Source organism: Vitis vinifera, chromosome 6, assembly GCF_030704535.1.
Source record: "Vitis vinifera cultivar Pinot Noir 40024 chromosome 6, ASM3070453v1".
Classification (NCBI taxonomy): domain Eukaryota; kingdom Viridiplantae; phylum Streptophyta; class Magnoliopsida; order Vitales; family Vitaceae; genus Vitis; species Vitis vinifera.
The window spans coordinates 5,333,878-5,354,285 of NC_081810.1; the positions used below are offsets into that span (position 1 = coordinate 5,333,878).

The window sequence follows — 20,408 nt, forward strand, 5'->3', positions numbered from 1 at the left end:
AATATATAAATATAAATATATAGTTTTTAATATACACGAAAAATAGGTTATCTGTGATGTCCCACATCGGATAGGGGAGAATGTTCCTGGCGCTATATATGTAGAGGCTCCTCTTAACCAAGTAGACGCGTTTTAAAGCCGTGAGGGCCCCCTTGGGCCCAAAGCGGACAATATCTACATGGTTGGGTGCGGGTCGTTACAAATGGTATCAGAGCCGATCCCCGACCCCTGTGTGGGGGTTTGTTTGGCTTTGTCTGTTTGGCCCCACAATCCCATGGGACACAACGAGGACGTTGTGTCTGCATGGGGGGGTGTTTGTGATGTCCCACATCGGATAGGGGAGAATGTTCCTGGCGCTATATATGTAGAGGCTCCTCTTAACCAAGTAGACGCGTTTTAAAGCCGTGAGGACCCCCTTGGGCCCAAAGCGGACAATATCTACATGGTTGGGTGCGGGTCGTTACATTACCCATATTTAAGATTTTTTTTAGGAAAGTGAAATTTGTGTTTGGAGAGGAAGAAAACCCTTGAACCAAGAAAATTACAAATCTCAAGTCTTGTTTTATGTTTCAATTTTTTTATAGAGTTTTTTTTAACCAAATACGGAGATAAAGAAAAATGAAGTTTTAGAAGGTTTTAGAGATTTCATTGGTTTAACCAAATCTATTACAAGTTCTAGCAAATTATGGTTAAGAGATATTTGAGGTGACACTTGATGTGGCAGCTACCATGTAAGTCTGTAGAAGGAATTTTAATTTTTTTTGTTATACTATCAAGCTAAAGATTTATTTTTTATTTTTTAATTCTTAGTTTAGAAACAAATATATATATACTCTACCACCTTTTTAGCTATTCTACATGGACCGAGTATATGGTTGTGAATGCCAACTACCTTGTCAAGATTGACTCAAGAACAACCCTATCAATGCTAGCTTCCTCTCATGTGGCTTTACCACTGGGGCAGCTTGGAAGGAGGCTAAGGTTGAAAAAGGCTCTAGTGTTGCAGTTCTAAGTCTTGGTGCTGTTGGATTAGGGGTATATATTGTTAAAAAGCATGACATGTATATTGAACCCAAATTCTACAAGTTTAATCTTTTAGGAAAATTGGTAGTTCAATATATATTTCATGATGTCCTTGCCTTTTTACACTTCAAGGCTTAAAAGATTGAAGTCCTCAAAATCTAATACAACTTCATATGTCAAAAATGAGCAAAGACTATTTGTATTAACATAATTTAAAATGTAGGTGATAGAGGGGGCTCAAAACCAAGGGACGGCTAGAATACATAAACAAAAATGAAAGAAAGCGTAAAGTGAGAAAAACTTTCGGAATGATTGATTTTATAAATCCAAGCGAATCCAATAAACCTATCTCAAAACTAGTTTATGAGCTAACAGAAGAAGAGGGTGTGGATTATAATTTAGAATGCACTGGAATTCAATATTTGATTAATGAAATATTTCAAGCCACCAAAGTGGTGCATCTTTGGATTCATATAAATGTAAATCATTATATATTATTACATACTAAATTGAAGTTATCATATTTATACAAGTTTCTTCTTGGATGACTTCATCGAAATCAAGGAAAAGGAATGTTGATATCAATTGGAGCGGGAACGAAGAGAGCATGGACATTAATTTTTGGATCCACTTGCTTGGAACAACAATAAAAGAATGCCTCTTTGGAGGGATCAAAGCCCAATCTGACATCCCCTTAATAGCTAACAAATGCATCAATAAGGTTAATGCTTTGACTTTGATTTATTTACTATAAAATGTTACCAATTATGATAAAATTAGAATTCAAATTAATTTTACGATAATTTTGGAGAAAACTAAGTGGGTTTCTTTTTTTAACTCGCAAAATACGATTAGAAGAAATGAAAAAAGCATATGAGCTTTTTAAACAACCAGATTGTGTCAAGATTCTCATCAAGATTTAATTGATCTCAACAACAATTATAATATGTCCACATATTCATCTTTGGATTGATAGTTACATTCATTCTTCAATGGCAATTGGCAAGTGGCCTAAGCATTGAATCAGAGAAGCTTGCAAACGTCAAGATTAGAACCCTTTGCATGTCAAGATGTTATGTAATTCTTCATGTTGTTCATTTTATAATGCCATGTAGAAAAAATATCTATAAGCTTCAACAAATAATTGTTGAAAGCAAAAACCAATTTTATTTCAACTATATTTTATTGTGAAGTGTTTGACATTCTCTCATATATGAAGAATGCTTATCATACAGCCACTGTCACCTCTACATGCATATCTAGTGTTACCTTGGCGAGTTCATACATGACATATAACCACTCTAACTACATCTCGGTCTAACTCTTTTTTTCTAGTTTAAAATAAATTTATAGATATTAAGATTATGTTTAATTTCTAAAAAGTATCAAGCAAAGAAAAAAATGTAATATATATTTCTTCTGTTTGATTGTGTTAAATAAAAATATGAAATAAAATTAAATATTATTAAAATTAGTTAAAAATCTATAAATTTTCAAATTATTTAGTTTTTATATGTAGCAGTTAAAAATAAGATTAAAAAAGAATATACAAACAATTTATTAAATTTAAATCTATTTTTTTTCTCTTCAAAATTTAAAGTATACATCGGTGATAGATATAAAAAATAAAAAATTAAAAAATTGTTATTTCATGATTATAGATTTGTGATTGTCGAGAGAATGATGAAAAAGTATTATAATTTATAATATGTGACCCATATTAATAAGACTCCTCACACTTATGAGTTGCATATTGTGAGTTATCATTGTAATAGTTGTTTAATTAAAAAAAAAATCTAAAAAATGACTATGGACTTGAAATAGATAAATAAATTGTGATCTTAACATACTACAAAATTACCAAACTTAAATCTATAAAATAGAAAATTGGGAAAAATGGGTTTTGACTCACTAATTTAAAAAAAATATAGAAAAAGATCCAACTTTTATAAATTGGTTTTATCTTCATCCATTTAAATATATATATATATATATATATATATATATATATGCACTTTTTCATAAATAAGATAATTATTTCCTAAAATACCATTTTAATTAATAATATTAAATAAAATTATCAAAAAAATTAATTTATCCTTTTGATTTGATAAAAATATTTTACAAATAAATATATTATAATTTTTTTATTATATAATATAAAATACAAATCATTCTGAAAAAATTCTCGAGGATCTTTAAGTGATAAATAAAATCTTTATAATTCCATAATTAATAGTGATTTTATATTCATTTTTAGTTGACATCAACCAAAAAAAATTAAAAATTAAAAATATAATGGAAACTAAAATACTTAAAAATTAAATGCAATTGAAATATAAAAAAAAACTAAAAACTAAAATATAATTAAAAAAATTAAAAATTACAAATAAAATATTGACTCTCATTATATTTCTAACTCTTTCTGTGTTATAGCCAAGTGAAAGTTAATATTTTATTTTTATATTTTTAGTTTTAAAGTTTTTAAATTTTAATGATCCCAAATTAGTTCTTATAGTAAAAAAAAATTGTCAAGTGTTATTAACTTGATAAGTAAAAAAGGTAAAAAGGGTCATTTGAGATAATAATTATCTGACTATGAAAAAATTACATATATTTTAAAATATTTTTAAATAGATGAAAATAAATTTGATTTATAAAATTTAGAGTGTTTTTTTTATATATATTTTTTAAATTAGTGTGTCAAAACTCACTTTACCCTAGAGAATTTTATGGCATCTCTATTAATATAATATTTTTAAAATTTGGAATATTAATTATTATTATTAATTTCAATAATTAATCATTAAGATTGATTCTCAAACCTTTATAATGTAAAAAAAAAATGATATCATCTCTCTTATATACTAATAATGAATCAAGTAATTACTTTCCTTTATTTTGTTTTAGGCATCCGAAAGTATTATTATTAAAGTGTCCAATTTTTATCACTTTGTATTAACAGTAAGACAAAGAAAAAAAAAATATCAATTCAGATGTAATAAGAATTTTTATTTTTGTTTAATATTTCTCATTTTATTAAATAGAAGACAAAGGATCTGAATTTTCCCAGCCATTAAATAGTACAGCCAACTTGCTTTATTTGGCCTACAAGGCCATGACAATCATACCTAATGGATTGCCAGTTATTTTCCTATTATAAGATTTTTTTTTTTTGCGTATTAATTAAAGATATTTTTGGTATATAAAATATAAAACACGTCATATTGTTGCATTTAATTTGTTTTCTATTCTTTCTCTTCCCTTTTTTCCTTATATATATATATATATATATTTTACCTTTTATTTTGTCTTTTTCCATTTTCTTTCCTCAACAGTCAACACTTTTCGACGTTCCAATCGAGCCTTAAGATCGTCGAAGGTAGAACCTTATATCTACGTCCTTTCTCATCCTTTTCCTGATAAATTTACAGGAAAATGTCGGTATCGTCCCGCTTGTCTCCTGGGCAGAGCGATATCCCCACCAACGCCGCCGCACGGGCCAATGAAGTCATCACATGCAAAGGTAAACTTCCATTTCATGTTTCATCATTCAATTTTCTGATCTCACACTCCTTCCGAAAAGCCTCTGAATTTGTGATCTATGGGCTGCGGCTTCTGGGTCATTGATAATCTGATAGTGTACGATGTTTGACAGCGGCGGTGTGTTGGGGGCTGGGGGAGGCGATGAAGGTGGAGGAGATACAGGTAGAGCCACCCAAATCGTCTGAAGTTCGGGTTAAGATGCTGTACGCTAGTATCTGTCACACAGACATCTTCTACTGCTCAGAACTTTCACTGGTGAGAATTACTCAGAGAACGCATTCCCCCATGAAAGTGTAGTTTTTTTTTTGTGGAAATATATCATGTGATTAATTTTTTTCTTTTTTCTTTTGGTCTCTTTGAATCTTCATCGTTTGTTTGTGTTTTATTTCAGCCTATGTTTCCCAAAGTTCCAGGACATGAAGGTGTTGGGTAATTTTTCTGTCTCTCACCTCTCTTAGAGAAGATTTTTTGTGAGGTTTATGTCAAATATTGATCAAAAGGAAAAGAGAAATAGGAAGTGTAGGTGCTTCCAATGGATATATTGCAGAAATGTGTAAATTGTTTTGGTACTTGGAATGGTCTCTTATCAACAATAATGAAGAAATATATTAGGTTCAAAAATTTATCATTTTTCTATTTCCTTTTTGAAAACAAGAAAAATGCTTTAATGTGTTTTAGAAATTAGAATAATTTATTTCTAAAAGTAATTTTATTATCAAATATATGTGTTTTATGTGAATTTGATTTTTCTGGGTTTTGAAAGTGACAACCAAATCATCAGTTCAATTTCCTTTGAATTGGTGTGTCCACATAAAAGTGGAACAGTGGAGATGGGGGTAATTTGGAAGCAACCCGCTAGGCCAAACCTAGTAACTAAAGGTGGCGACCCTACTCTCCGTCCTTGCTAACTTATATTGTCTTTTCTAGTTCTTATACATTTGTTTTCTATTTGAAGTTTGCTAAAAGTATGTTTTGAAGGAAAGCCTAAGATTCTTTGTGAATGCAGGGTGGTGGAGAGTGTAGGAGAAAATGTAACAGGTTTGAAGGAAGGCGATGTAGTAATTCCGACCTACCTAGGGGAGTGCGGCGAATGCGAAAATTGTAGGTCACCGAAGACCAATGTATGCCTTAAGCACCCTGTAACTTTCACTGGTCTGATGCCCGATGGCACTTCCAGAATGTCTATTAGAGGGCAAAGGCTCCACCACATTTTTAGCTGCTCCACATGGACTGAGTACATGGTTGTGAATGCTAACTACCTTGTCAAGATTGATCCAAGGATAGCTCCCTCAGATGCTAGCTTCCTCTCATGTGGCTTCTCCACTGGATATGGGGCAGCTTGGAAGGACGCCAAGGTTGAAAAAGGATCAAGTGTTGCAGTTCTGGGTCTTGGTGCCGTTGGATTAGGGGTATGTATTTCAGGCTATCTTTTCTTTTTTACCTCACAAGTCACAACTACTAATGTGTAGCTAACTAAAAAAAATATAAATTCTAATCACAGGTGCTACAGGGGGCCCGAAATCAAGGGGCAGCTAGAATAATTGGCATAGACAAAAATGAAAGAAGGCGTGAAGTGGGAGAGGCTTTTGGAATGACTGATTTTATAAATCCCAATGAATCTAACAAGTCTATCTCAGAACTGGTAAATGAGTTGACGGGAGGACAGGGTGTGGATTATAGCTTTGAATGCACTGGAATTCCGTCTTTGGTTAATGAAGCACTTCAAGCCACCAAAGTGGTACATCTTTGGACTTGTATATATGAATGCAAAATCATGTTCTGTTCACACTTACTTGGAAGTTAGTACCATGCTTAAAGATTGTCTCTTTCTATGATGTTTTCATGGATATCAGGGAAAAGGGATGTCGATGGTACTTGGTATAGCAAATGTCCCGACCGTGGACATCAGTTTAATGGCTCTCTTGTCTGGTAAAACACTAAAAGGATGCTTCTTCGGAGGGATCAAAGTCCAGTCAGACATTCCCGTAATAGTTGACAAATGCATCAATAAGGCAAGTTCTTTGGTATTATAACTAACGAGTCACCTAAAAAATCTGTTCAAGTACTTTGACTGAGCGGGTTTCTTCTTTCCCACAGGATATTCAACTTGATGAACTTTTGACTCATGAAGTTCAATTGGAAGACATGAACAAGGCATTTGAGCTTTTGAAGCAGCCAGACTGTGTGAAGGTTCTCATCAAGATTTGATTCATCTCAGCAATAATTATAATATGCTCTCCTATATGTACCTTTGGATTGGTTATTATATGGATTCTCCAATGGCCATCAAGCCCAGGTATACCGAATAAGACAAGCTTTCAAACTTCAAGATTAGAGTTCTTTGCAAGTCAGGTTGGCCTGTAATATTGTAATGCTACTGATGTTCAGGCTTCCAAGCTTGAAAACCTAAACAGATAACTGAAACTAATTAGAAATTTATGGTCGTCGGAGAAAGGTTTTGGCATAGACCAAAAGCTTCCACTTGTGTCATGTCAATCCAGAATGATGATCCACCCTTGTGGAGTTGCGGGCAGTTCTTGATGATGAGAAGTCTACCAAAGGTGGAACACAACCTGTGTAAAAAAGGAATTTGGTGCAGGGTTCAAACATATGTTGACATGGTATATTAGTAGCAATTCTTGAAATTTTGCAGACCATCATAACAAGAGGAAAATTTGGGTGCTCCTGAGACTAATATATTAGCACATAGAGCTAATTAATAGCATGATTATCCTGTGAAAAGAGAGAGTGGATAAGGATTTGAGAAGCAATATTGGTTTTAATGCATTCTCAGGGATAATGTTTGGAAGCAACTGTTCCAAGTTTGAAAGGAACTGAAATATTTTCCTAGTGTGGAGCTCTCATGAACCATTTGACAAACCCACCATGACCATATGCTCAATGCATTTGGTTCCTCACCATCATGCACTTATTCATCCTTCTTATCTTAAATCTCTTAATTTGGAGAAGTAGAAAATTGCCTCTAGGTTCACCTTAATAATCTTATATCTCCAGGAATCAGATGTAATATATCCCACTAAGAAAAACTGGAGGCATATGGGAATGGTGATGGAAGCTAGTAAGTATGCCTCCAAGAGCTTGACACATATGTTCGTTCGGGGACGGTGCCAGCAATGGTGAGCTCAGCTTCTAAGACCGCTCAGACCTGAACATCATGGTCCACAACTACAAGGAAGTTCACCTTTCTGCATTTGAAGTCGGCGTCAATGCTGCACTCCGGGGTTTATCGCCACTGGCTTTGGCAAGCTCGTGCCCTTGAAAAGTGTGGCAAGGAAATAATAAAAGAGACACGCAGAAAGAAAATAATCAAATACATGTACTAATATGAGTAAGGATCCACACTAATGGATAATTTTTAAAATTAAGTAAATCGAATTTTTTGACATGAGTCTATTTTTAAGTTTCAAATTATTTTTAAAAATTAAATTTTGTTTGATTTGAAATTCAGTTATATAATAAAAAAATATAAAATATGATTTATATATTAATAAAATCATTTTAAACCCGTTTTAGCCTATGAGTTTCTAATAGTAATGATTGAGTTATTTTTTTAGTTTTGAATTATTTTTTAAAATTAACAGATTTATTAATGATTCATATACGTGTAAGTTTTGTTTGATTTGAAGCCTATTTATCTAGTGAAAATTTTGAAGAGAATTAATAAAACCATTTTATACCAATTTTGTTTATAAATTTGTGAGGTTAGTTGGGATAGTATTTAAGTTTTAAATTATTTTTAAAAAATTATTATATTTATTAATGAATGTAATGTATTAAATCTTATTTGATTTAAAATTTAATTACCTAATAAAAAAAGTTATAAAAAATATAGTTGCCAGTAAAAAAAGGAATTATTAATGACAAGTTTTAGTTTATAACTTTTTAGTATTAGTGAGATCAATTTTAAGTTTTGTTAATTATTTTTAGTATTAATTGGATTAATTCTTAATTTTAAATTATTTTAAAAAATTAGTAAATCTTATATATCAAGTGTCATTTAAATTTGTAATTTATTTGTCTCATAAAAAAATTTAGAGAAGTAAAAGAAAATTTAAAAAATCATGTATAATTTAAAATTAAATCATAATATTTAAAATTATCGATATTGATTCATGAAAAGATAATGAAAGAAAAAACAAACCATATTAGATTATATATATTCTTTTTTTCTTAAGTATAACAAATAAATATAGAATTATAATAAATTATATTCAAAATTTGATATTTGATTATCGATTTAAATTCAAAAGACAAATATAAGGTAAATGAAATTCATAAGAAGTAAAAATGAATCAACATTTATGTATTACATACTTATAGTAAATCTTATAGAGTGTTTGTTTTTTAACTTTTTATTAACAATTTGTTTTTAAACTTTAGATTGTTTTTTTTTTCTATCTTTTTATGATTTATTATAAAATTTTTATCGAATAAAAAAAATCAAAATATTTGGATTTTTATAAATAAATAAATAATATGTTGATTTTTTGTTACTTTTTAATACTTAATAAAAATAAAATATTATAAAAACAAACAATTTAATATTAAACATTATTAAACATTAAAATTTTATTTAAAATTAAATAAAAAACAAACACCACCTTCCACCTTAATCTATATTTATATCTATTTCTTGTTTTATTAAGTCATGATTATATTCATTTCCTGTACATTGCAAGCTATGTGTTTTTATAAGGAATATAAGGTATATAAACTTTTAAATTAATAAATTATTTATTCAATCCCTGCAATTTAAACATCCCATCCAAAGCCAGCCAAAATCAAGCTCAAATTCAAAATTTTTCAACCCACTGTGAGCTTAGGTTGAATCTGCGTTGGCTTCCTTGAAGCTGTAACCCTATTTTTAGAACGTGGCACCGAGTCATGGTTGAACTTTCCAATGTGACCAACTCGCCGGACGAGAGTGGTGGAACCAGCCAAGTGCTAACTTTCTTTTTGGAAATTTTTAAAATCTAGGCTCAACGGGTCCATAGCTCAGTGGTAGAGCATTTGACTGCAGATCAAGAGGTCACCGGTTCGAACCCGGTTGGGCCCTATTTTATTAAAGTTCACATAATTTTTTGCAAATTATATTATGGTTCAATTATTAAATAAATTTCAAAATGGTATGGTTGGTCCATGTTTTCCATAAACTTAGAGAACTTCCATTTCATTCAAGTTCACACATTTTTTTGTAAATTATATTATGGTTCAATTATTAAATAATTTTCAAAATGATATGATTGGCCCATGTTTTCCATAAACTTAAGAGTTCCAGTTGTGTTTGGTTCAAAAGAAAATGAGAAGGAAACAAAAAGAGAAAAATAGAAAATAATTTAAGGTCAATAAATTTTGCATATGCTACTTCAAATTCATTTTCCTTAATTCAACTCTTTTATTGGAAAATTAAGTTATTTGAATATTAATGAGTTTCTAATTAGTTTTAACTGTATTTGATTATTTTTACTATTTTTTATAATAAAATTAAATATGAGAAAAATCATTTTTATTAATTTTTTTTTTCTAACCAGTTAACATAACATTAATATTTTGTTTAATTCAATAGTTTTTTTAAGTGAATTTTTTATTTTTCTACCAAAATTGAAAATTATTAAGGTATTGAATCGACACTTATCAAGCTCATCATTTCAATTGTTAAATGTGTGTTATGAAATCTTAATCGTTCATTGATTATTTGATAAAAATACAAACAAATGAAACAAAGATACAAACATACAAATGAACGAGACTCGAGTATAAAGTCACAAGACTATAAAATATACATATTAATACTTTTTCGAAATCTATCAAAAAAGGATCTTTTCAATATTATAGTAAGACTCACTAAAATCATACGACCTCATTTTAGCTACATGTTTATATGACAAAGGCTTTAAGTTCAATATTTTATATAACCTCATTAGAAACATTAATAAAATTGAAACAAACTTTTGTTAATAAGTGTTAGATGATGTTTGTTTATTGGCTCAATAAAAAAACCAAAATAATTAATTTTTTCTATTTAATTAAAAGTAACATGTTGATATCAATCAACATAACTAAACTTAACATATTTATTATAAGTTCACTTTAATTACATTCATTAATATCAACATGTTATTTTTACCTAAATAGAAAAAATCAAATATTTTAACTTTTTTTATTCAACCAAAAAACAAACACCATTTTAGTTTTCAAAACTAAATTTTAATTAATCATATAATAGACTTTATGGGGATATATTTAATATTATATTAAAATAATATAGTATATAAATACACTATTTTAAACGGGACACATAAAAGTTTACATCTGCTATTTTTCAAGTCATATACTATAATTCTAAAGATAAATTTATAAAATAAATATATTTTTTACTTAGGTTTTTATTTTAAATTTTATCAAATAATTAACAAAATACTTTCAATAACAATTATCACTTGATTTAGTACTAGTTTTTAATACTTTGTTTTAATTTTTATCAAACAACACCCCGTCTAATAACACTAAGAAGCTTTCTTATACCATTTTTAACTCCTTGAGATAGTTACAATAGGTTATAAGACTCCTTGTTTATGTTCATAGATTTTGGGAGATGGCAAATGAGATTTAGATAAGTACGACTAGCTTATTAACCATGTTACTTATGTCTAAGGGTGGCAATTCATGTAGGTGAGTCGTGTTTGTGTCATGAAATTAGATTAATTAACATGATTATTAAATGAGTCAATTATGGTCAAATTGTTATGCAAGTTAATAAAAAAATTACCTATTTATTAAACGAATTATACAGATTAATACAATTTTGACCTAGACCTTATTATACTCAATCGAACCTGTAAAACCCTATTGGATTTGAGTATTATTAATAAATTATATCAAACTTTCCCAACCCTACTATAATCTAAGCTACTTGAGACACCTTTAAGCATCTCAAAAGTTGCTTGAAACTTTTTCATGTATCTCAACATTTCTTCGAGCACCTCTAAGTTCTCCAAAAGCTTATTAAAATTACTTAAAACATATCTAAGTACTATTTGAAATGCATACAATGACAAAATTTATGTATTTATCAAAATTGAATTTGATAACTTTTAAAGGGGAATATAGATGTTGTAAAACCTTTTTTAGTTATGGGCAAAATAGGACCAAAGAATTGGCGTCGCCCGGACTTGAACCGGAGACCTTCAGTGTGTTAGGCTGACGTGATAACCAACTACACCACGACACCAGATATTTTGTAGGCATAAAATATAAATATTTAAATTCAATACTAGTCACCGTTTCATTCTTGTAATTTTTACTCTTCCCAACAGCCTTTTCTCAAACCTTCAAACCCCACGTCTTTGGGCCAAGATCTTCTTCCTCGCCGAAAACCCTATCTTCCCTCTTTCTTCTCCTTAGGATCTCCAACTTCTTTTGCTCGTAGGTTCCAACATGTCTAACGCTTTGGACATGTCTCTCGATGATCTCATCAAGAACAATAAACGATCCGGAGGCGGTGGCAACGCCAGAGGCCGCGGCCGCGGCTCTGGACCTGGCCCTGCCCGTCGTCTCCCCAATCGCGGCGCTAATCGAATCACACCCTATTCCGTGAGCAAGGTGATTTAGGGTTTCTCTGTTCCATCGTCCGATCTGTTGTTGTAGTTTCTGATTTGTGATTCAGATTCGTTATGGTTTTCTTATGAAGTGTTTTCTCTATTTCGTTGATGGTTTCTGTTGCGACGTGTTCAGGCGCCGGAGACGACATGGCAGCATGATATGTTTGCAGATCAGGCGGCGGCCTATCCGGCGCAAGCCGGTAGGACTTCGGCCATTGAAACAGGAACGAAGCTTTATATTTCTAACTTGGATTATGGCGTCTCGAATGAGGATATCAAGGTAATCGAAATATCTCCTTCAGTTATTTATTAATTTTCCATTTCGATATTCACAGTAGAAATCTTCTTCTAAGATTTAATTTATTTCATATTATCTGAAATCTTTAATACTTGATTTTTTTTCCCCTAAGTTTTGCGCATCCTTCTCTGAAATAATAAGTAGTTTTAACTGTGTTTGGATCTACTCTACTTGTTTGGTACCCAGCTGGTCATGCATCCATAGAAGCTAGGAGTATTATCATTTATGAGTAGAAGATAGGTGATGCTTTTTGAGGAAAAATGATATCAGGAGTTTACCATTGTGGCACTTAGGGTTTTCTATGGTTTTTTAAGTTGCGGAGGATAGGGCTTTTCTTAGGTTTAGTAGACAGGTTGCCTCATTGCAAGTATCTCTATTTTGATGTTACATGAATATGTTGATTCGTAGGATGCCTGTTTCCTATTAACTTTGGATAGGTGTAATGAACAGTTCCTCATGTTTTTATGGTTCTGGAATTGGATGAGTATGATTGCCTGTAATCATATTGTTTAGCGAATCACTTGCAAAAAAAGAAAGAAAGAAAAGCAATTTGTTGTCTGACCAATTAGTACAGTTGGCCTGATTTGCTTGCATCACTTGCAAGCCAGGGGATGATATGTTTGTTGATGTGGATTACGTGACTACAGAAATTTTTTGTTCCCATATGCTGCTCCTTCTTCTAGAATTTGGGGGAAATCCAATTACGTATTTCTTGATTAGTTGGCTGGTAATGAAATTGGCTTCATTTGCCAATAGAGCAGTGTTCCTAACATGTCTAAATATTTCATTTGCCTTCTTAAGATGTTACCATGAGATCTTAGGTCAGCTTCTAAGAAGATATGAAAATGTTAATAGAAAGTTTTGCAGGCACTTGAGATTTCTATGGTTGTCTGTGATTATATTGTTTAGTGCATCAAAAGAAACAAAAAATTTTCTGAAAGACAAATAAAATGAGGGGATTTCATTTGTGACCCAGGTTTTTAAGGCTGTGAATTGCATTTCCAACTTTGATTCTGCCATACCTTCAATCTTCCATATTATTCTTGGCAATATCAAGTCATCTAGTTGATTCCTTTTGTCCGATCTCTCTTTTCGTTATTTTATTTTATTTTTGGTTCCCGACTTAACCGCAATCTTTTTCATGAATTATCACGTTTGAGGTTATATTTTTCGCTCTTTCAAGTAATGGATTTCCAGTTACACTTAGATCTCAGTGAAAGGATGTCTTGCAACATCATACGTTCTGCCGCTTTTTATGTTTTAACCTGATGCTTGTTTCACTTATGCATAGTTTTCCATTCAAGATCTAATGATTGTTTTTAAGTTTCTGTCTGATTTGATTTAATTATGGCTGTACCATCAGCCTCCAAATGGATTTTTTCAATATCTGATTTGAAGGGGTTTCTTCTCCTTGATACTCTGTTGGTTTGTTCTGCTTATTAGAATTAAAGCTAGCAGTTACTCTTTTCTTATCTCCTTCCCTCTTTCTGGTTTTATTTGTTTATGGCTGTGCCGGCAGTCTACAAATGGATTTTTCCTTATCTGATTTGAAGGGTTCTTCATCTTGATGATTTGTTGGTTTGCTTATTATAATTAAGCCAGCATTTGCTCCTTTTCATGTCTTGTTTTTTGCTTTATTTTTTTATTTTTTTCCCCTTGAGCTAAAAAAAACTTATTCAAATTGGTATTTATTTATGGATACGTTATTAATGCACATTTACTTGCCCATATCTAGTACCCTGGTGGAAATAGTTCAAAACTATCGCATTTTGTTGGTTGGTTTTTCTAATATGAATTTATCTATGCACAGGAACTTTTTTCAGAGGTTGGTGACCTGAAAAGATATTCAATCCATTATGATCGGAGTGGGAGATCGAAGGTATCTTATCAAGTTTGGCCTAGTATGGTCCTTCTGATGATTTCTTTGTGTCTCGCTGTGGTTTAGAAAAACTCTTTTTCTTAGGGAACGGCAGAGGTTGTCTTCTCCCGACGAGGAGATGCTGTAGCAGCTGTCAAGAGATACAACAATGTTCAGCTTGATGGGAAGCCAATGAAAATAGAAATCGTGGGAACAAATATTGCAACACCTGCTGCTGTGCCTCCTGTTACTAATGGAACTTTTGGAAATTCAAATGGTGGTCTCAGAAGGTATGTGTTATTGTTTTTCCTTGTCTAATTATGTCTTATTTTTTTATTAAATTTTGTTGTAACATCTAATGTGTCTGTACATTTCTAGCTCTGGATGTTCTTTATGCTCAACTTATCTCCCTAGGTTGTCAGCTAATAAATTCTAGCATTTAATTATGTTAGCATTAAAGGGTCATAACAAATCATGATGTATTGCAGGCTGAAATCTTCCTCCCAATCCTCTAATATTTAATTTTTAAGTACTCAAAAGGACTTCCCTTCTGAAAAGGAGTGGAGATACTAATGAAATTCTTTGGAAGTGCCATTTAAAAAATGGGACCTTGTGCAAAATTTTATTTCTTTATGTGAAAACTGATTTTGCTACTTGACATGGTTAATGCCTTAAATGAGAAAAAAGAAAAAAAATCCTTTTGAAAGGTTATGATGATAAAACCGTTAGCATTTTCTGTTAACTCTGATACATCATACATGTATTAACATGCGTCCCTTTGGAAGTTAATTGATGTTATGTGGTATACCATTACTCATTAAGTTGATCTAATGCCTGGTTCAAATTTAGGTGATGTCTGTTTCTATTTTGAAATGATTATTACTCATGATGGAAATCTTATTACAGGATATAATTAATAAGGCTTGGAACCATAGTTGTCACTTTCAGACATTAGCTTGATGATTGGGAATATATCTTTTTAGGCAACATGATTGGTCATCCCAAATCTACTTTGTCATATATCTCTTCCTCTAATCTCTTTTTATTTAAATCCAAGTAGAACACTCAGCAGCAGAAGTATAGGAAAATTTTCTGTTTGGTTTTTGCTGTCGTTTTACTTCTGGGTTGAAAACACCCCTTGGTCTGGGCTCTTTCTCAACTGGGCGGGATTCTAGAAAACAAATGAATGGCTAGAATCTCCAGTCTGCTCCATATGTGGAATTAGAATTGCCAGTGGATTCCCCACTTATCCCACTCTTCCGTAGTTCATTTGAAATGTCAGGTTAGTGTCTATTATATTCCCCAGGAAAGCAGGAATGCCAATGGTGGTGAGACACCCCTTCACTGAAGATTGAATGTTTATTTCAACTTTCTAGATCATCCAGTATCCTTTGTTCATATGAGCATGATTTATTGGTTGGAATTCATATCCCCAATGATTGGCAAGTAATTAGACTATTTCTTCCCTATGTTCTAAATGAGGGTAATATTTCTAAGTCATCAATTGAATTAGATGCATGGTCCTTTGATCCTATTGGGGTCTTTTTTGTTATGTTTTTTCCCCTAATTCCTAATGTTCCTTGCTTGTTCAGCAATTCATTATATTTGAGCATGTCTGACTCATGTCCAGCTGGGGTTTCATCTTCAAGGGATGGCTCTCAAAATTGATTTCTTTGCTTGGAAAGACTGTTTGGGGGAAATTCTTATGGTCAATCAGGTTAAGAGGTGAGTTGGTCCATCGGGTGAAGAGTCTACCAACTTACTTTCATCCATCCTGGAATGCCTTGCTGTTAGTGAAATTTGGGGTCTCATGGATTACTGGGTTGGCCTGGTTATTTTGCAAGTAGCAAGAAAGCGTCCAAGGGCACCTTTGAAAGCCTTACCATCCCTTACAACTAGAAAAGGGTGGGGTTGAGATAATAAGTCAAGGTGGAGGTTAGCCTATCCTAGTTTATTTTGGTGCATATGGAGATGGCAGAATTGGAGCCTTTTGAGGGTTGGAGCATTTAGAATTGGTGGTGAGAAAACAATTGGTCGAATCTTTCTTTGCATGTTCATTGAGACTCATTGGCCTTTTTTTGGTCACAGTTTGTATGGAGGGTTGGGAGGTTGTGTGTGCTTGTTTTCATATCCTATTTAGTCGCAATTTTTTTTTTGCTTCTGCACTCCTTTTTGCTATGAGTCTCTTCTTTGGACATTCTCCTTCAATTAGGTGAATACTTATGGTATGCCCTTGTATTTAAGTTGACCTCCTTTAATGTAGTGTTCTATGGAAATTTGTCTGGTAATGGAGTGCCCCTTTTCTTTTTTGCACTGTCTTGTGGTTTGTTATGTTGGACACTTTTGTTTGGGTTGTTGGATTTCTAGATTTTTTTTTAAATTTCTTATATCTTTCCAGCTCTTGGTCTCCCTTGGATAAAGTTAAGGAGGAGGGACATTTTAGGGTAAACTTTATATTATTGGAGATAATGTAGACAAGGTTGAATTCAGTTGATTTATACTTCTGATTCTCTTTTGGTGCCCCCTTTTAATATATACGCTTTCTTACCTATCAAAGAAAAATGTAGATAAGGTTGAAGCACATGCTTTCTTATAGGCAAGGGTTACAAAGATTACACTTTTCTATGTGTTTTTTTTTTTTAAGTAAGCAAGGAGAAGGTATATATTAATAAAAAGAGCACCAAGGTACATAGGTTGTACACAAAAGATGACAAAAGGCATAGCCAGGATGAGGAAAAATACAAAAAGTTTCTCCCTCCCTCATCTAGATTCCTCCCAGACTACAAAATATGACCAAAGGCACTGATCCTTATACTATGTACATCCTAACCCATGTTGCCAAACTTCGAACAAAAGAGCTCTTTAATGATTGAGCTGATTGGTTCACAATTTCAAAGGCTCATCGGTTTCTTTCCTTCCACCAAGTCCAACAATACAGAACATGTGGTACCTTAGACCTTCTTGCACTTTCTTCCCATCAAGGAGCCATGCCAACATAATAGGGTGTCCCTAACCGAAAAAGGAAGGACCCAAATGACTCCGAATAAAGAACATAGCGAGTGTCACTTGCTATTTTTTTTAATCAGACTTTATTATCTGATCATTATTCCCCAACTCCTTGGGAGTTTTGACACTCGCTATTTGTTTTTACCTATAAAAAAAAATAGTGAGTTTTATAACTCCCTAGGAGGTGGGGAATGATGATCAGATAATAAAGTCCAACAAGAAGCAAATTATCTTCCCTCAGGCCCCTTCCTGTTCCTATAATGAAATTTGTAGGAGAGAGCTAAAAAATTTCCAAATTTCCATGCGGTAGTAAGCTGCATAAGATTTTGTCCACTTGTTAAGATTTTTTTTTTTTCTTGAAATGCTTAATGCAGAATTGAAAAAAATTCTCTTTTGCAATATTTTTATTTATGATTTTAAAATTATAAAAATCTGACAACTATGATTTGTTGAGTGATATGGTTTTTGGTTACTTATTGCAACTTGCTAGTTAGTTGAATGTGGTAATGAGCAAATTTCTGTATTGAGATTAAATTTTTGTGCTAAAAAATCGGCCCTAAATTAAATTTTTTGAATGGAAACCAGAAAACGTAAATTTTGGAAATTGGATATTAAGGATGGGCCAGATGGCAAAACCTATATGACAATGTTGAAGCTAACACAAAATTACCAAGTTTGGGGAAAGATTAATTTGGTTGTGTTTGAAATCACTTAGGCCTGTCTATGCCCTTTAATAAACAGCTAATGTTCCTGCCTGACTCAAATTGATTTGTTTAATATTTGTTGTGTTGACCCAATTTAGACCCATACCATCTTGCCTTTATACAATCCAATTAAATTCTTTGTTCCCCATGTAAATGAGAAAGAGTAACCTCCTCAAACATGACAAATGTAATGTGGGAGATGTCCCTTTACCAGGACTGTTGGTTCTCATGGACTGTACAAGAAAATATTAGTGTGAGTTCTTGGCACTCTACAATTCTTGTAGATTTTCTTGCAACATCTTTAACCCCTTTTTTGTGTTTCATTTTGGAGTCAGAAGCCCTATGCCCTTCCCTAGTAAATTAGCTTTTCTCAAGTCTTCTGATGAAATTGATTTAGTTTTCTTGTCTAATGTGTTCTGAATACGGGAATGTAACAGTGCCCAAGGAAGGGTTGGTTCACAGGGACGGCCACGTGGTGGCAGTGGCGGCCGTGGATTTGGAAGGGGGCGTGGACGGGGAAGAGGCCGTGGTGAAAAGGTGTCTGCAGAGGATCTTGATGCTGATTTGGAGAAGTACCACTCTGAAGCAATGCAGATAAACTGAAGGGCATCTCATGTGTTTTATTGGTTCGGTTTTTACATCTTCTGCTATAGCCATTGTGTACTTGATGATGCAACAACACTGACTGTTTTATGTATTTCTACCAACATCTTACTTTTAGAGGGAAGGAAAGAAGTACTCGTAGGGAAAAACCGTTAGAATCTTGGTTTATCGAGCTTGGGCTTTTATTGTCAACTGTTCCTTTGATTTGGGTGTAGTATGTGGGGTAATTGACCAGCACCCTATGTATTCTGCACTCCTACTTTCCGTTAGGTTCTATCCTTTTTGCTTCATTCCACAAGCATTGGCATGGAAGTGGGAATTGTTTCTCTTTATTTATCTGCATACAAAGAAGACATCTGCAAGGTGAGGGAGGGAGGTTTGAGCTTAACAAAGGTTCATCAACTATGTTCTGGAGTTTCTTCATCATTAAACTGGCGTGACGGCAATTTGAGGTAGTTTTCTTCATGTTTTTCCCCTTCACCTTTGGATCCAACTGTTAAAATTTTTGCCCCCTGCATTGTGTTAATAATGCTGTTAATTGGTTGTTTTCTTTAGCTGTTTTGAGTTACACCACTTTCCATCATATTCTGTCCAGGAAAATGCTATAGTTCCCATGATTATTTGGTATTGATCTAGACATAACATATCATGATGAGGTCATATGGATCTTGCTGCTTCAGTTTACCCTGTTGACTGCATCAGTGGCATATATCAAGGTAAAAACCAGTTTAATAAGTTGGAGGAATTAATATGGTGTCGTTTGAATTTTCAAAAAGCTATAAAACATCCAGAATCCTTTACCTGCTTCCGAACTCCTTATGTCTGGAATGAGATATTGTTAAAGCCTTCCAGTGTTAAGATGATTACAGTGGCACCTAGCACGCTACAGCTCTGGACTCTGGACTCTGGGCCCTGAACTCTGATCTTCACTGGAAACATTATCTCTGCTCATGAATGACAGCATTCTCACTATGAAGTTGTCTTTGCTATTTGTTAGCGAGGACTTCTTGTTTCAGGATGAGTTTTCAGTGTAATTGATGGTTTGCTGCCCAAATAGTCGGGTATTGAAGTTGTGTGAAATGAATGTCCAATTGCAGCTTGGTGGAGGCACTGGCATGGAGGTTTAAATATGCTATGCTTATTAAAGGTGCCAGAATCTCCAGCCGTAAATCATGCTTTGGTTGATCTCCCCAATTGCCCTATATAACTCACCCGGTACGACTACAAGATTGCCGTTATAAAACAGGTAGGAGATGCATCTCAGGAAATTAAAAAATCAGAGGCGCTACAATATTTAATTTTTTGACTGTGTATTATAATCATACCGAGTCTAATGTTTGTCATTATTAGCGCCTACAGAGAAAAGGTCTAATGTTTTTTTCTGCAACTTATGTACGAGATTATGTAAATTCCCATTGTAGTAAAAAACTTAAAAATAATTAGTTTTACGAGCTTCTTGACCTTTTAGATTAAGCATGAATGCTGCGGCCCTATAGCATATGGTTCAGTCTCTTAGATCAGATTTGTGCCAGGAATGAGGTGTAGATCACCGCGTAAGTTAAGGCTTGGGTTTTGGACTAAGGCACGGGCATGGCCTGAGGCTAAGCCTAGCGTCGGACCAATTAAGAAGTTTGATCCACTGCTTCGAATCGGTGCTGGTTTATAGCTTAAGCCGTTGACTCTGGGCTAAAGTTTGGGTTTGGACGATGTTTAGGCCAGCTAAGACTGGGACTGGGAATGCAGTTAGA

General features: G+C 33.0%; 2 protein-coding genes and 2 non-coding genes across 4 annotated transcripts; 3 read left to right on the top strand and 1 right to left on the bottom strand.

Annotated features, from left to right (window-relative positions):
• The first annotated feature begins 4,461 nt into the window (after positions 1-4,461).
• LOC100250105 (8-hydroxygeraniol oxidoreductase) lies at positions 4,462-6,777 on the top strand. The gene is made up of 7 exons (XM_002281229.4): positions 4,462-4,549; positions 4,682-4,824; positions 4,961-4,998; positions 5,576-5,978; positions 6,071-6,307; positions 6,423-6,581; positions 6,667-6,777. The coding sequence occupies exons 1-7, from the start codon at positions 4,462-4,464 to the stop codon at positions 6,775-6,777; spliced, it is 1,179 nt and encodes a 392-aa protein (XP_002281265.1).
• Positions 6,778-9,574: 2,797 nt separating this feature from the next.
• On the top strand, positions 9,575-9,646 carry TRNAC-GCA (transfer RNA cysteine (anticodon GCA)). The gene has a single exon. It is a non-coding gene; the product is annotated as a tRNA-Cys (tRNA).
• A 2,101-nt stretch (positions 9,647-11,747) lies between these two features.
• Positions 11,748-11,821, bottom strand: TRNAV-AAC (transfer RNA valine (anticodon AAC)). Its single transcript has one exon. It is a non-coding gene; the product is annotated as a tRNA-Val (tRNA).
• Positions 11,807-19,214, top strand: LOC100257081 (THO complex subunit 4A). The gene is made up of 5 exons (XM_002284179.5): positions 11,807-12,192; positions 12,325-12,471; positions 14,300-14,368; positions 14,453-14,637; positions 18,495-19,214. Exons 1-5 carry the CDS (start codon positions 12,028-12,030, stop codon positions 18,658-18,660), a joined length of 732 nt encoding a protein of 243 aa, XP_002284215.1. The 5' UTR covers positions 11,807-12,027; the 3' UTR covers positions 18,661-19,214.
• The last annotated feature ends 1,194 nt before the right edge of the window (positions 19,215-20,408 follow it).

What these genes read in the sequence shown, in the direction of transcription:
- LOC100250105 (XM_002281229.4), top strand. Translation starts at nt 4,462, where the DNA reads ATGTCGGTATCGTCCCGCTTGTCTCCTGGGCAGAGCGATATCCCCACC. An exon ending in TGAAGTCATCACATGCAAAG is followed by an intron (nt 4,550 to 4,681) that starts GTAAACTTCCAT and finishes GATGTTTGACAG; the next exon opens with CGGCGGTGTGTTGGGGGCTG. An exon ending in TTGACAAATGCATCAATAAG is followed by an intron (nt 6,582 to 6,666) that starts GCAAGTTCTTTG and finishes TCTTTCCCACAG; the next exon opens with GATATTCAACTTGATGAACT.
- LOC100257081 (XM_002284179.5), top strand. Translation starts at nt 12,028, where the DNA reads ATGTCTAACGCTTTGGACATGTCTCTCGATGATCTCATCAAGAACAAT. An exon ending in TCTCGAATGAGGATATCAAG is followed by an intron (nt 12,472 to 14,299) that starts GTAATCGAAATA and finishes ATCTATGCACAG; the next exon opens with GAACTTTTTTCAGAGGTTGG. An exon ending in ATCGGAGTGGGAGATCGAAG is followed by an intron (nt 14,369 to 14,452) that starts GTATCTTATCAA and finishes TCTTTTTCTTAG; the next exon opens with GGAACGGCAGAGGTTGTCTT.